We start from the raw sequence: 16,676 nt of genomic DNA, 5'->3' as shown, positions 1-16,676 counted from the left end.
TGGCGCGACCCCATCGGCTCTGCGACTTGTACCGGCAGCTGCTGTTGCTTTATTTCATAGGGTGGGTTTGTTGGTTTGTTTGTTTTTAATCTGGATTTAACCCCGCCCCGCCCCCAGTACATCCACTCCCTGGCGCGAGACGCGGGGCTTCGCGCGCTGCCGCTGTCCCCCTCGGTGCGCGCTGCAGGGAGGCGAGGGTGAGTAATGCGGGCCGGCGAGCGTTTGTTTTGCGAGGTGCAGGGAAGCTGCCGCACCGGCGGCACCGCTCGGGCAGGGACTTCCGCAAACGTAACTCCTGCCAGTGCAAACAAAGGCGCTGCAGAGCAGGATGCCGGGTTGCGTGCGGAGGAGCCATCGCTCCCGCTGACATGCACCTGTATGTCGGCATGAAAAACTCCTCCACGGCCAGCTGTTGTCACGCTGTTTACATACAACAGATGTCATCTCGGCACCGCTCCCGCGCTCGGTCCGTTTGGATGAGCGAGATCCTAAACTGAATGAATTACATAACAAAAGGAAGTGAGATGTACGTGTCTCTTAGGAACATAGTGAAAAGCCTTTATCACAAGGAGCAGGCCTTGAAAATAACCTGCGATGAGCGTGTGGCCCTTCAGATTATTGAAACTGGAAGAAGGGGAGGATCAGGCATAACTGCTAGGACCAAATGATATTGCTAGCAGGCTTTTCTGTGCTCATCACCAACATTAATATATGCATTAATTGTGCTCATCACCAACGTTAATATGTGTATCCTCACAACCCCCTGTGAGGTAGGATTGTGTTCCCATTTTTACAGATGGAGAAAATAAAGCTTTGAGAGAGAGTAAATGACTTGCCCAAGGTCACTCAGGATGACTTTGGCTGAGCTAGCAATAGAACTCTTCTCTCCTGAGAACTAGTCCCGAGTCTTAAAGCTCCATTCCATTTCCCTTCTCTGAGGGTCGCAGTGGTGGGATGAGAGGTTTTTGACATCAGGGGGATGGGTCAGGGCCCTTGGATGGAAGGAAGAGGGTTTGGAAATGAAGAGGGGGTGACAGTATTCCGATATAGGGATTGGGTAACTGGGGGGGAAGAGGAGGGGGGATTGAAGTGTTTTTTCAGTGGTATGTGTGTATATGTGGGGATGAGATAGGGGCAGAATTCTTACTATTAGTTCAGGAGGATTTAGCAGTTATGGGAATTACTCTGAGGGTGTTTCCCACTGTGATAATGGGGACTTGCTTTGCTTCCTTTTTCTGACCACACACCAGTCTTCCAGCCTGCTCTTCCCATATGTGGAGATCAGTCATATGTTCTTTCTATCTTAAGTATTAATAATGTGATAATCCTCATTCTAGCCAAGCTTCTCTCCCACCTGCTGCAGCCTTCACTTCTCCCCCCCCACCCTTAACCTGCAATGCCTCCTGTCTACTTTGAAGACTGTCTTTATTTTCCTCCCTATTTCTCCAGTATTTGCTCCCCTACACTGTAGTTGGGAGATGTTTAGGTATTCTCCTCAGGTTGAATCCTCTCTCAGTGCTTTCCTCATATCTTTGAGATTTGTTCTTCAAGTATCTTTGACCTTTCTGATTGACAAACATGTTTCCATTTAATCAACTTTCTCAGGTCCTTTTATAAGAGCATGAATGTTTTGGATGGATTGGCACATGCTTCTTTTTGGTTGTGTGACCAAACATTCTCCTCAATCTTCCCTCTCAGTTCAAATCTTTGGCATCTGCTGTGGTTAGACTATAACCTCCATAGGATGCTAACCTCATTCTCTAGAAATTGCAGCAACACAGTATTCAGTGTTATGGGAGAGGCCTAACCACAGTCTGTGTGATTGTCATTCCATGCCAAATTAACTAGTGCATCCCAGCTGCCCATCCAGATTTCATGAAATGTACTATGCTAATCACATTTCACTGGAGGCACTGACCAAATACCAAGTTTCCTCTAAAACATCTTTAGAGGCATTGTCACTTTTTATCTTGTGCTGGGGTGTCTAGACATGACACTTCCTCTGGCAGATATTCAAATTTTGTATATTCAAAAAAACATTAAGATCTTACTGGCAACGTGGTTAGTTCATTAGGAGCTTTTTATTTACTACTTTGTTTATACTCTTGTTGCATTTATCAACATAGCTATGGATGTATGTAACATATGAGCTTACCTCACAAAAGGAGTTTAATATATATCTGTGAATAGTGTTTGTTTGCTGACATGTTTAGCATTTAAGACCTATTTTTGAGTTGCACCTCATATGCTGTAGCTGCTGGTAAGCTTTTAAAAATAAAAACTAAATATTTAAAATCCATATGATTTTCACTATCAGGTTATATAAGCTATTAAAATGGGTCCAATCTTGGGTTTAAACTGCTTAGCAAAAACTCTTCCATTTTCAGTTGGGCCAAAACAATACTCTTATATAAGTGAACGGAGACAATTCCAGTAGTAAAAATTCATATTATAGCTGAATAAACTATCATGGTGTTTATCCTTATTTTAAACTACTGCAACAAAATAAATATTTCCTAATTAAGCAGACCGTGTCAGTAAATTTACCAGAGGAGCTGATAAGGCTGTGTCTGTTGGCAATATCAGCCTCTTCTGAATGTAGTTTAGTCTATGTATAATAAATGCAGGGTCTGCCCACTGCCTTGCATCTTGTGTAGTCATTTACATGGGCAAAGTGAGTGTAAAATGTCACCAAACCAGAAGGGTAGCATTTTACATCCACTTTTCTCAGGTGTAAATAAATACACAAGATGCTAGGCAGGGGAGAATTTACTGTTATTTCTTTGTTATATTGCCTTAATCCCCACAAAGGGGTTAGGGGTTTTGGACAAATAAATAACACAGAGGCAGCCCCTGATCCAGAGGGCTAACAGTCACCTATTCTCTAAATACTAAACAGGTGAATCAACAGAGAAGTGGAGCAGGAGGGAGAATGAGGCAAGAGCAGAGTGCATAATTAAGTAGTCACAGAGGTCTTGGAAGTTTCAGGTGGTCACCAGTGTAACCAGTGCTGATGATTTGTAAGCGGCATACCAAAGCCACCTTTTAAAAATGGATTTAAAAGAGGATAGGGAGGTGGCTTTTGAAATTCTGATAATACAATACTGTGGGCCTGACTGTACTTTATAGCAGTGCTTTGGAATGCAAACTGATGCCAAAACAATGAAGTTCTGATGGGTATGCTCCTAAAGGTTAAATGAAAGTCCTGCACATCTGTTTTTGTTTGTAATGTTAAAACAACAAAACATAATATAGATATAGAGCTCAATCCAATGAAGACTTGCACATGTAATTTGTTAAAGGATTTAGTCCCATTGCAGTCATTATGGGGCTACTTGTGAGTAAGTCTTTGCAGGATTCATCTATTTTCTTCTTGTGTTTTAATGGCAAAATATCGAATGTATTTAGTGGAACCACAATTTAACCCATAATTTTGCAATTGCTAATATTCTTTCCCTCATCCATTGTTTGAAACATCGTTTTGTCAGGATGTTTGTGGAGGGAAGTTATGTTACATATTGTTTGTTACCTCTATAGCTCAACACTAGGAGCAGAAACACCACTTCTGAATGCATTACATAGGTTCATGCACAGTTTATTGGCTCTAATGACTAGCAACAAATATTTAGGAACTGTTAAGATAGTAGTGCACAACTTGTAAGCACAGACACAAATGAATTTGCAGACAGCAATCTAATAATAGGAAAAATGATACATAAATATAAACAGTAGAACTCTAGTTTAATGTGTAGAAGTTAAACAGTGAACGTGAATAGGAAATTAACTGCCCTTGGTTCTTGACAGGAGTCTTTTAATTTCTTTGATAAATCAACATTGCATAGTGTTTATATTTTTATCTTTATTTCATATGAATGTTTATTTGAATGTGTGTTAAGAAAAATATTATGGAGATACTAGTCTCTCCATGTTTAAGGGTTCAACAAGCCTTCTGTTACAAGCTCAATCTTGCCCCTGCCACCCAATCTTGCCAAGTCTAATCTATCAGAAATGTAATCGAGTTGGTTTTATTTTGGTGCTGAACACAGTATAAGACCCTATATAGACTAGAATGCCAGGGTAGAATTTTTCTGAAAAATGTCAAGCAAATCAACCAAGGCATTTGTAAGAGTTGAGTTTAAAATGAAGGGATCACTCTTCTTCTTGGACACTCTTCTAATTACTTTAATTCATCTCAACACTCAGTCTCATTTAGAACTCAAAATGAATTAGAATCGGTACATAGTAGGGATTCACACCTCTGGTTGGTTTTAAGGGGGAATTGTTTACTTGCTAAAAGCAGTTTCCATATGCATTAATGACCCTGTGGAGTTAGCAACTCTACCCAAGCCCTGAGTTGAATGGCCACACTGGAGCAACAGCAGACAAGGAACCACATGAGGGCTGGGGATTGTCGGTCTTGGGCGAGCAAGGGAGAAGGAGCTTTGTAGGATGAAAGCCTATTTAGGGGCAAGCAGCTAGATGGTGGGAGTGCTAGATTGGCCTGCAGGTGTTATTACCTCATGTTGTCTATATTGTTGCTAGTGCTGGTGGAGAGAAACAGGTGCTGGGGTGAAAGCGGGAGATTTCCTTAACGTTCTCAGTATAGATATAGCCATTCATAGGCATTACATGCCAAGTTTCATAGGTCAACTGCTTTTCTAATAGCTTGGTCAAAAAAAAATTAGAATTTTCTTTACGATGGAAATAAGATATTGCTTTCCATCCATTTTCCCTTAACTCAAAAATGGCTAAATCATAATCTTTCCCATTCATGCCCGAAGGATTCACTCTTCCAATTTGCACAAGGACTAAGAATAGAAAATTAGGTTAAAATATTTTCATTGTATTTATTTTTGTTTGTTGATGGAGCTATGAGTGTATGGAAGTGAGTGAGGGAGGGTGGGATGCATTTTAGAGTGAAGATAGTTGTGAATGGGGGGGGGGGGAATGGAAGTTGTTTTGCAACCCTAAAGAGACACTGTCAGGTTGAAAAAATTTAATGTATATATCTCCTTATCTTCTTTACTTATACTGTCTTAGGTGCTTAATGCTTGAAATATTATTTTTAAAAACTAATTTACTTTGAACCATGTATATGCTATATTTCTTTTTGTGCTTCATTCATCTTAGACCGTCTGTTTCACTTTTTGGTTTTCTGGCGTTAACATAATGTAATTTTTGAGTGAGTTGCAAACACCGCATAGGAATGTTATTTCTCTAAAAATGAACCATGTCCAATGAAATGTAAACAGTTTCTTAGAAATTCTTGCCTTTTTTATAAAAGTGTGTTTATAAGTCCTAAATTTAAGCCAAATTTAACCTGTGGCTTTTAACTAGGACCAAAACATGCCATGCCATGCCATAATAATGTAATGGAGAAAATCCACTAAAGTCTAGAGTGTGAGTGAGAGGAAAGCTGAGAAGTATACATTTTTCTAAGAAGTATGTTAACTTAGGTACATAACGATCCATTTAAAAATAAATAAATAAAACCTTCATATAGTACATTCATCCTACAACATACAACAAAATACTTTTTTTGTTGTGTTTACCTGTATAGCAAAATAGATGTGCTTTTACTGCCTTATTAGCAAATAAGACATTAAAGGTTCTCTTCCTCAAGTGGCTTATAATATTTAAAAGAAAAAACCAACAAATTCTGAGAAGTGCTGAGGTTCGTGCAGCTCTCACTGACTTCTGTGGGAGTTGGCAGGAGGACGTTCATCATCTCTATAGATACGGCCCTCAGGTTGGCATGGCACAGGGAGAAATGATTTCAAACAAGGGGATGTGGAGTAAGGGAAGGATGAGGGTTATATATTATAAAGTCATGATGCCATATGATGCAGAACGTATTTCTAAATTGGCATAGGAATGAGGGGCAGCATCTGCCAAAATCCACTGTTAGCTTACAGAAATGAACTTTATTTTAAAATAAAGAATGCAGTCACATTTTATTTCCTCTCCCTTCAAAATATCTTAACATTTTCAACTGTAGCACTGGGGTATTTCTAAATTAAACACTGATTAGCAAGATACTGGGTACATTTTGTGAAGTATTATTTTAGAGGAATGAGTGACTGAACACTTGAAAATCTGCTAATAGAAAGATTCTTGTGAAATTTCTCTCATTTATTGCAAACCTGCTCTACTGGCCAAGTTTAATGAAAATCTGAGAGGATTAAACAGGAACTTGATGCCATATTGGTAAGTTTGACACGGAAGGCCTTCCCGATAAACGCTACTCTGATTTATCAACGCTATACAGACTGCAATCCAATCTGCTCTTTTTGTTACAGCTGCATTTGGTTTGAAGGCTTTAGTTAATGCTTCCTGTTCTGGATTCTCAGATTTATTAGTTTTCTGTGATATGTAAATATAATTTGGTGCACACTATTTTTTGAAGATATTTAACTGATCAAAGTCCTTTTGTAAGTGGCTACACCGTGTGTATAACACATTATGGCTTTTGCACTTCATATGCTTAGCCCTTTGAGGCTATCTACCATTAAATTGCTTTTTGATTCTTAACCACGCTCAACTTTTTGTTAAAATCAAATATTTATGCTGTATTAGCAGTTCCCCTAAGCTATTAAACCTAATCACCTGTTGGTTTCTAGGTGGAATTTAAGGTGCTGGTTTTGGGCTATAAATCCCTAAGGGTATGTCTACACTGCAATTAAACACCTGTGGCTGGCTTTTGTCAGCTGACTCTGGCTCATGGAACTGTAAAATTACAGTGTAGATGCTTGGGCTGGAGCCCGAGGTCTGGGAACCCTGAAAGGTGAAAAGGATCCCAGAGTCTGGGCTCCTGTCCCAGTCTGAACGTCTACACTTCAGTTTTATGGCTCTGAGTCCCATGAGCTTGAGCCAGTTGACATGAGCCAGCTGACATGGGCTAGCTGCGAGTGTTTAATTGCAGTGTAGACATACCCTAAGTGGCCTGGGACCTGACTATCTGGGAGGCTGCTGCTGTGTCCCTGCTAGACTGCTGCACTTGTGATCCTTGGAGGTCCTTGAGTTGTGTTCTCCTTGATTTAAATGAGATCTGGTTATTGATAGGACATTTTCTATGTAGGGGTGCCCCCCTCAATTCTGGAATTCACTCCCCTATCAGATTTGTTGACTTCATGGCACACTGCAAAACACGTGTTTTTGGCAAGGTTGAGTGCAGGCGGAGAATTGAACTTTGATGTGCTTGATCCTTTCCTTTGATTATAGGGATTGATTTGTAGTGCCAGGTTGTGCTGTCCAGAATAGATTGACTCTTTGTATTATTCCAGCTCCTTGTATGATTGTGTTCTTTTAACTGTCAGAATGCCTATAGCCAGTGTGACTAAGCACCTTTTATGAAATTAAAAATAAATAGAAATAAATGCTTTAATGAGATTTTATTGTAGTAATGTGAAGAGAAACTACTTTGCTTTAATTGTGCAACCTTCTTTGTGTGACTTTAAGAGTTTAAAAGCCTACTATTCACTGCTTGGCCCCTCCAGAAGATTCTGCCTGTTACAGGCTTGTGTGTGTTGTATGTCACTGTATGCAACAGAAAAACTAAATGGTATGAAGTGCCTCAAAAACATTAAATATATTTACTGTGATTTTTCTAGCTGTCCTTAGGAACAGATCAGATAATTTTATTTAAAAAATCTTTAAAAGAGAAGAAAAAACAACTGTCTTCACTTGATGACCTAAAACTTATTTTTTAATGTTACGAATAAAAAGAATCTACATAAGATATCTGGTTAACATATAGTGGGAAATACTGTGACAGCTGGCTCCAGCCAGCTAAACTGACTATAACAAGTCACAGGGGTTTTCTCCTGAGGATAATGTTAGATATTAAAGCTAGCACCCGATGCCCACTTTATCTCTATTTGTTTCTCAGAGCAAAGTAATATCTCCCCTTTCTCGCTGCGTTTAACAGTTATTGTGGAAGGATCATTATTAAGGTTAGATGATCCTTTTGATAATTTCTTGTCAAACAATCAGCCACAAAAGGAGGAAAATGGTGATGATTTGAATGTTTGAAATAAAGCCTAAGTAAATACAGCAGAGGTGGAAGAATAGGAACACTGACTTACAACAGAAGGAATCATTTATTTGTGAAAGCTTTTCCTGCATATACCTGATTACTAATTCTTATCTAAAAAGAAATGATACACAGTCACAAATGAGAGAGAGAGGATAAGTTTATAGTTAAAAGGAAACCAATGTATGCTTACGTAAATAGTCTCAAAGGAAGGGGAAGACTGAGTCTGTACATCTATTCTTGCAACAGCCACAGACTTCCTGTGTGACTTTGCAGGTGGCTTCCTCTTTGTGCATCTGTAACATGGGAAAAAGAATACTTCAGAACTGAGAGGGGGTGTTATGAAACTTAGTGTCTGGGAGATATTGGAGGCCTACATAAATAGTCCTCCTCTATGTTTGTATGAGTGATTTTGTCACTTTAACTTCTGGAAAGTTTATTTATTTGACCTGCATGATGATGATGATGATGTTGTTGAACTAACCCGGGAAGGTATAGGCTATTCCTATCACTTCAAATTATACAGAACATTAGAAATGTTTTTGCTGCTGATTGGGTTGATTTCACTGTATAGCTGCCCAATGGCCACGGTTATGTTGCCTTTTTAAAAATAAGCTAGAAAGCCATCATTGGAACCATTGTTGGAAATTCAAATGAACCTATTTGTTAGGTTGCTCATTTCCACTTTCCTTTTTTTTTAAATTTTTTTTTTTTTATTTAACACCACATCTGAAATACTGCCTCTGCTCAAAACCTGAAAAGTAATCCCGTGAAATTTCTACTAATGCTGATATTGTGCCCTATTAATTACTGAAGGGTATATAGCACATTATTAATGGCATTCAATGAAATATTTGCTTTAAAAGAATTTTGTTTCATTAAATACTTTTCCATAAAATTTTACTAAGATGTTTATGGACAAAATACAGTGAGAATACAGGTGTCTTTATCACCTTACACATACATAACAAATTTAGAAGAAAATGGATGCAATAGCAAATGTAAAAACATATGGAGAAAAGATCCAATAGCTGCATATTTTTAAACCCCAACAATAATTCGCAACTGTAATATATTAGCTATTCATAGACCTAATAAAGTTAACATACTCAAGGAAATCTGAAACCTATTCCAATCGGAAAGGGAAACTGAAAATAAGACAAATTAAGAATTATGTTTGTTATCTTTAAAAATCCTTTGTAGGTTGCTACCCAAGCATTTTTATGCTAAGTCAACACTATTCTTTATGCAGATAGTTTTGAATCCACATGCGTAAGATTAGGAATATAGTGTTTATTTTTAATTAAGATTATTCTGGTTTCTCCGCATCAGGGTGGCTTCTATTGACCTAACAAAAGAAGTCAAACTGCAAGACGTTTTGCCACTTGATCTTGACGTGTGGGAGAGAACTTGTCTATAATCAAGAGAAACCAAACTGACACAATAACACTTAGCAGCTAGTATTACATGAGTATGTAGATACTTGTATAGGTTTATAAGGTTAATGTGAGGGTAGAGGGTAGGGCCATGGTCCTGCAGTTGACTCCCTTTAAAGTCAACAGGGTTCCACATATCTGTGGGATCTCCCATCCACAAGTTGCAAAAGCAAGGCAAGGCCTAAAAGAGAAACTGAAGAACTCAATGGCAGATCTAACCTGGTAATCAGTAGGATTTGTTTTGTCAGTTTTTAAACAAAAAATGAGCAATAATAGAAAAAAATCCACTGTAAATGTGCAAAAGAACTTGCCACAATCATTTCAGCGCTCTGATGAAACTGATTAGTAATACTATTTAACCTACCAGACATAATGTACAATCCAAAAACAGGTTTTAAGTGAGTATCTTGTAATATTAGTGAATAAGAGCAAGAAATCTGATTTTCAAATTTGATGACAATGTGTATCAATTAATTAGAAATCAGTGTAAGCTTCTGCAATTTGCAGTACTGCCAATTCCAAATATTTAAAAATCATGATTCAGGCCCCCAAAATCATGACATTGACTTAAAAATTGAGTCTTAAAAAAAAAACCTGACTCATTTCATTCTCTTTATTTATCTTCTGGTTTTAGAGCCTTTAGGATACATCTCCTTTTCAAACTTTTCTGTACAACCATGAGGGCTAGAACTTTTTTCAATTAAAAAAAAAAAAAAAAAAAAAAAAAAAGAGATTCTCAGGTAATATTATTCATCAACTGGGAGAAAACACCAAGTATTGCAACATTCATGGTAAAATCATCTGAATTGGCAACACTTGTACCTGTTTAAAAATTGCAAATTATCACAGACAACTTTGTAATAAGAAATGCTTGCACATAAAAACAATCACAATGCTGGAGTCTAGAGAAAGGGAAGAGCTTTCCAGACTAAATTTTAATTATATTATGGGGCCACTGCTCTTAGAACTATTCATTGCTCGTTCCACCAATATAAAAATGGCCGTACTGGATCAGACCAATGCTCCATCTAACCCAGTATTCTGCCTTCCAACAGTGGCCAATGCCAGATGTTTCACAGGAAATTAACAGAATAGGGCAATTCTCAAGTTATCCATCCAGTCCCAGCATCTGGACATCAGAGGCTTAGGGATACCTAGATCATGTGGGGTTGCATTCCTGACCATCTTGGCTAATAGCCGTTGATGGCCCTGTCTTCCCGGAACTTACCTAATTCTTTTTTGAATTCTGCTATGCTTTTGGCATTCAGACCATCCTATGGCAATGAGTCCCATACGTTGAGTGTATGTTGTGTGAAGAAGTACTTCCTTTTGTTCATTTTAAACACGCTGCCTGTTAATTCCATTGGGTGACCCCTGGTTCTTGTGTTACACGAAGGGGTAAATAGTACTTCTTTATTCACTTTCACCACACCATCCATGGTTTTATAGACCTCTATCATATCGCCCCTTATTCTACTCTTCTCTTTTGAATAGTCCCAGTCTTTTTAATCTCTCCTTGTATGGAAGCTGTTCCCTACCCCTAATAATTTTTGTTGCTCTTCTCTGTACCATTTCCATTTCTAATATATATTTTCCAGGTATGGGTGTACCATGGATTTAGAAAGTGGTCTTATTTTCTGGGTTTTTTAAAATCTATCTCTTTCCTAATAGTTCCTAACATTTTCTTAGCTTTTTGACTGCTGCTGCACATTGAACATATGTTTTCAGAGAACTATCCACAATGACTCAAAGATCTCTCTCTTGAGTAATAACAGCTAATTTAGATTCCATAATTTTTTATGTATAGATGTGATTGTTTTTCAGTGTGCATTACTTTGAATTTATCAACCTTGACTTTAATCTGCCGATCTATCTCAGATTTGTCACCTAAAAAGAATGCTTCGTATGTGGGAATCGCCTTCACATCCTCTTCAGTGAAGACTGATGCAAAGAATTCATTTAGTTTCTCTATAATGGCACTGTCTTCCTTGAGTGCTCCTTTAGCACCTTGATTGTGTGGTGGCCCTATTGATTTGTTTGACAGGCTTCCTGCTTCTGATGTACTTAAAGAAAATTTAAAACAACCTAATGTGCATTGGATTAATATGGAACAGAACTTAATAAACACCACTGAAATAGTTAAAGGTATTTTTCTACTAGGCAGGAAAGAAATATTTTAGGCTTGCATGCTTTTTCAGTTATTGCCCTTAATGTTTGGGAGAAAATTCTGAACTATATTCAGATTATTTAAGGGGATATCTCCCCTTATCTCAATCAACAATGAATTTATAAGCAGGCAAAACTGAGCTTCTGATTTGACTCTAAAATATTAGGAGATTAGAATCTTCTGAGGGCTTCTCAGCTTTTTGAGAATAGGAAGTTAAGTTCCTTACAGAATATTAAAGGAATAACTGGAGAAACATGTTCCATATTTAACAATTTAAATATTATGACACCAATAAACTTAGTGGAACAGTTAATCAGCAATCCAAAAGAGCTTGAAACCTCTATAATTAAAATGTAGCCCTTAAATTCTGCTTTCGAATGTAAGTTGATCCTGAGAGCAAAGGAGTGAAAAGACAAAAATATATTGCTTCAGGCAAGAGAGTCTCCATTAAATATTTAAGTTAAATTGTTTTGTAGCATGTCTTGGCTTATCCAGAAAATGCACTAAAATATTTATTTAGAATGGAAACATATTTACATTATGTAGTTTGCTAATCTAAACTTTTTTCCAGGTTAAGCTTACAAATATTAATGCTGTAAAACCTCAAACTAATGCAGTATGTCTCCAACCTGGTAGCCAAGAAATAATGGACTTCACTTCTCTGTGGGAGATCAATGTTTTATTCCCAGTAAGGAAAATTACAAAGGGCCGACTCCATTAGTAAGATCTTTTGTGAGCACCTTGAGTTTCTCCACAGAATACATACAGGGTCTGCAGTGGCAGTATAAGTTTTCTCTCCAGTCCCTCCTGTGTTTCTGAACCTTGACTTGAAGGGATAAAAGATTAGTTTAGTCCCATGTCTGTTCAGTCCTTGCCTCCTGGTATTGAGGCTTCCAACCAAATTGTGAGGATGATTTTTATGATGTAGGTACCTGTCCACTAGGAAGTAGGGGACCTTACTTTTCGTTTCCTAGAAGTGCTGAACAACCACAGTCCCACTGATTTCAACTGAAGTTGTAGGTGCTTGGCATTTCTGAAAATTGAACCCCCCGAATGGAGATCAAATAATTTTGAATAGGCCATCAGCCTTCAGGTGGAATGGATGTGACTGGTGAAGAAACGCTCCATATCTCATTACTTATCCCCTGAGTCACCTCATTCCCTATCCTATGGTTATTTAAGCAATACTGTAAATACTGAAGTTAGATTCTTAGGAAAGCAAATAATTTGTAGGGGGAGATTTCAAAGGCACAAACTGCAGTTAGTTGTCTAGCTTCTATTTGTGCCTTTGGCAATCTCCCCTGTAATATATGTAAAGGATGGTTATTGCAGTGAGTTACAGAACTGCTGCTGGAAGATAAGTTGCTATAGTAGTGACAGTGTTGGTCACTAAATCCACTTTTTCATTATTGCCAGTATTGTCTATCATTATCAAAGTGAATTAGTGGTCGAATACAATGTTTTTCTCTCCTCAGCTCCCTCTGTATTTATGGGGCAGGGCATGTAAGTAATAGAAAGAGGTTCTCTTTCTTATATTCCTCAGTGACTGACCTTCCAGGATTGTGCCCCTCTTTCTCTGTGTTGTGCTTTAACTGTAGTCTATTTTATGTGCCCTACAGGATAGCTGCAGTCATTGTGGAGAGTATCAAATGCTTGTGGTGAGCTATGGCAGCAGATGATAAAGTTGCCATTTTAACCGATGATGAAGAAGAGCAGAAGAGAAAGTATGTGCTTGCTGATCCTTTCAATGGAATTTCCAAGGAGCAAGATCTCCAGCCCCAAAATGAAACCCCTTCAACGGAGACCACCACTGTCCCAGATGAGGAGTTAGACTGGTTAGAAAGGCACTGTGTCAAAATAAACAATGATCTTCTGATCTCCAAAGTCTTTTATTTTTTCTTTTATTCTGCATATGGCTCCCTTTACCCATTGCTTCCAGTGTATTATAAGCAGCTGGGCATGTCACCCAGTCAGAGTGGACTTCTGGTGGGCATTAGGTACTTTATTGAGTTCTGCAGTGCTCCTTTTTGGGGTGTGGTGGCAGATCGCTTTAAAAAAGGGAAAGTTGTCCTTCTATTTTCGCTTTTATGTTGGGTTTTATTTAACTTGGGGATTGGGTTTGTTAGACCAGCTACCTTAAGATGTGTGCCAAAGTTCCCTCCAGCACCACATCCCTCCAATGCCAGCCACCTATTAACGTCGCCACCGCAAAATGCCTCCATTTCTTCTCTACTAACTACAGCTAGTGCTACATCACAGAGAGGCCGTGGGAAGCGGGACCTGTTAGCTAACAGTCCCCCAACTTTGGAATGGTTTCCATTTTCTGCTCAGACCCGAGATAGAGACCTTGCCTTGGATAACAACAATACAAATTTTATTTCAAAGAACACCACCACAAGCCCAGGACTGCCAGGAAATATGACCCACACTACAACACCAGCTGCTGTCACCACAAAGCCAATATCTTCTGACCGTGTCATTCTGGTTTATGATCATCGAGAAGTAGAAGCTATCTTTCTACTCATCCTCTTGGTTGTCATTATAGGAGAGTTTTTCAGTGCCTCATCTGTTACCATTGTGGACACTGTGACTCTTCAGTATCTTGGCAAACACAGGGACCGCTATGGCTTGCAGCGGATGTGGGGCTCTCTAGGCTGGGGACTGGCCATGCTGTCGGTGGGAATTGGTATAGACTATACCCATATAGAAGTGATCATTGACGGTCTGGGATGTAAAGCTCCTGAGTACAAGAACTACAGGATTGTTTTCATAGTCTTTGGTGTCCTGATGACAGTGGCATTAATTGTGGCCACCCAGTTCCGATTCCATTATAACCACTATAAAGAAGATGAGAACAAGAGGAAGGAAGTAGAGATCCCACAGGTGGACCGAAATGCCTCCACTGAATCCTCTGATGACACTCCCAGCAGCACAAGCCATTCTCAGTCGTTCAGTTTTTGGGACTTGATAAAGCTGCTTTGCAGCATACAGTATGGGTCGGTGCTGTTCGTGGCTTGGTTTATGGGGTTTGGGTATGGGTTTGTGTTCACCTTTCTCTACTGGCACTTGCAAGACCTGAATGGCACTACTACCCTCTTTGGAGTCTGTTCTGTCCTGAGTCACGTATCTGAGCTGACTGCCTACTTCTTTAGCCATAAGTTGATTGAACTGATTGGTCATATCAGGTAAGCAAATGACAATAATCACTAAAAAACTGTGCATGTGTTGTTGGAGTTGTGTCTAGAATATTAAGTTGTTAGCCTCATATTTCTCTATTTTAAAGTCTCCTTCAGTTAATTTTTTTGACTACATTTGTGCTGCTTGTAAAAGACTTCTTCTCAGTTGTACTCTTCGTGGCTGAGCTGGACCAAGACTGGTATTGCCTGAAGCAGATAGGCTGGGTATTCGGGCCACCTCACTTACCTCTGTATTGCATCAGTAAAGATGTCAGTATTTGTCAGCACCATTCCTAAAAGTACTTGAGGAAGTGACATTGTGCTGGTGCTAGAACACTGTACATCTAGGAATAGTGTAGTCTCTGATACACCAGGCAGGAGTCTAGTGCAACAGAAACAGAAGAGAGAACACATAAAGATAATATTATCCAATGTTAAAAAAACAAACTAGTGAAAGTTTACTATTAATTTTTTTAACAAGCCTTATTTTTAATATGATCCTTTCCCCAATCTTTGAAATTCCTATTCTGGCACAGGGAATCTGTAATTCCAATGCTATAATTTTATATTACAAAAATGTATAAAAATACCTTGAATATATTCTTTAGAGAAGAACTAGGTTAGTCTCTGAATTGCAGCTACTGTTTATTGTGGATTGAAACAGAGAGGCAACACTTCTCCAAAACTGCTCTCATCCCTTATTTTAAAGATCTCTGTCCTGACCCGTATACGCTTAGATATGTGACTGCCTTATGAAGTCGATGTTTGTTTTAAACATGTATATGTTATACCTTATTATTCATAACACCCAAAATGTTTTCTCAGCTCTTTAGTGATAGTTGGCATTTTTTTAATCCTTGAAAGGATTACTTTAAAGTGCATCCTAGATGATCTTGCTTCAAAACTCCGTTTGAACAACGATCTGTATGGGGCTTGTTCATCTTAAAGTGTGTAAAATTATCACACATCACGGTGGTCTTCTAAACAGAGACAAAGCATATTTTCACAGAACTGTATATGTAGTTTTATTCCCATTCCCTCTCCACGCACACCCAAAGATCCATTATCTAGATGTTGGTGCATTTTCAGCCATCTGAGTCATGCTGGTTTTTTTCCATCCTGTCCTGTTTGTTTTCAGTAAGTTGATCCCCATTGTTTGTGTCCCTCTTGACCTCAGCCAAAGGTATGTTTCAGGTTGTCTCTCAAGTTACTGTGTCAGGCACTTGGGATATCAAATTTTATACCAAGTAGGGCCTATAGGATTTTAGTTAACCCAGGTCCATTGTTTTAAGCAAATCAGGACAAATTTTTCTGTGCTAATCACAAGATGTTCTCTCCCTTCACTTCACTTGTTTTTATTGGTGAAGCAGGAGTTGTCATATTTTCATATCTTTCTTCTAGTTAAGGTTGCTTAATAAGGCTAAATAGCTTTCGTAACTTTAAATTGTACACATAATTAGTTTGACAAAATTTACTGACATTTTGCAGGAAAGGAAAAAAGAAAAGTGTAACTTAATAGCAAAAGGAACTTTTCATTTTCAGCTCATAAACCACGCTGAAACCTTGAAATGGTCCCTACAACTGCAGCATGAAAATGTCTTGTCATGTTAAATTTGCTTTTCTTTTCTCATATGAAGTGTACTGAATATTATTCTTATGTGACAGGTGCTAGATGAATTCCAGTCTAAAAATATGTATTTCTCCTCTGACATTTACAGTGTCTGTTGAACAAGAAACAAATAATCTGCTTGCAGTATTGAGGTATTACATTTGTTTTAACAAGAGATCTTGTGCCAGATGTGTGGAAATTGTATATTCATTACACTGAATCTAGATTCCTTTGGATGGAAAAGGGAAGTGGAAGG

General features: G+C 38.5%; 1 protein-coding gene across 1 annotated transcript in view; it reads left to right on the top strand.

The window, feature by feature from the left end:
- MFSD6 (major facilitator superfamily domain containing 6) overlaps positions 1–16,676 on the top strand; it is a 40,223-nt gene that overhangs the window by 1,395 nt on the left and 22,152 nt on the right. The window contains 1 exon segment of the mRNA XM_067549015.1: positions 13,255–14,820. Coding sequence (XP_067405116.1) covers positions 13,301–14,820 — 1,520 coding nt within the window. The 5' untranslated portion in view covers positions 13,255–13,300.

The sequence above is a fragment of the Emydura macquarii genome, unplaced genomic scaffold (assembly GCF_026122565.2).
Source record: "Emydura macquarii macquarii isolate MOO-44397 ecotype Brisbane River unplaced genomic scaffold, CSIRO-AGI_Emac_v2 contig_1253, whole genome shotgun sequence".
Lineage (NCBI taxonomy): Eukaryota > Metazoa > Chordata > Testudines > Chelidae > Emydura > Emydura macquarii.
Note: the sequence above shows the minus strand (reverse complement) of the source record. Positions and strands in the feature narration are given on the sequence as shown.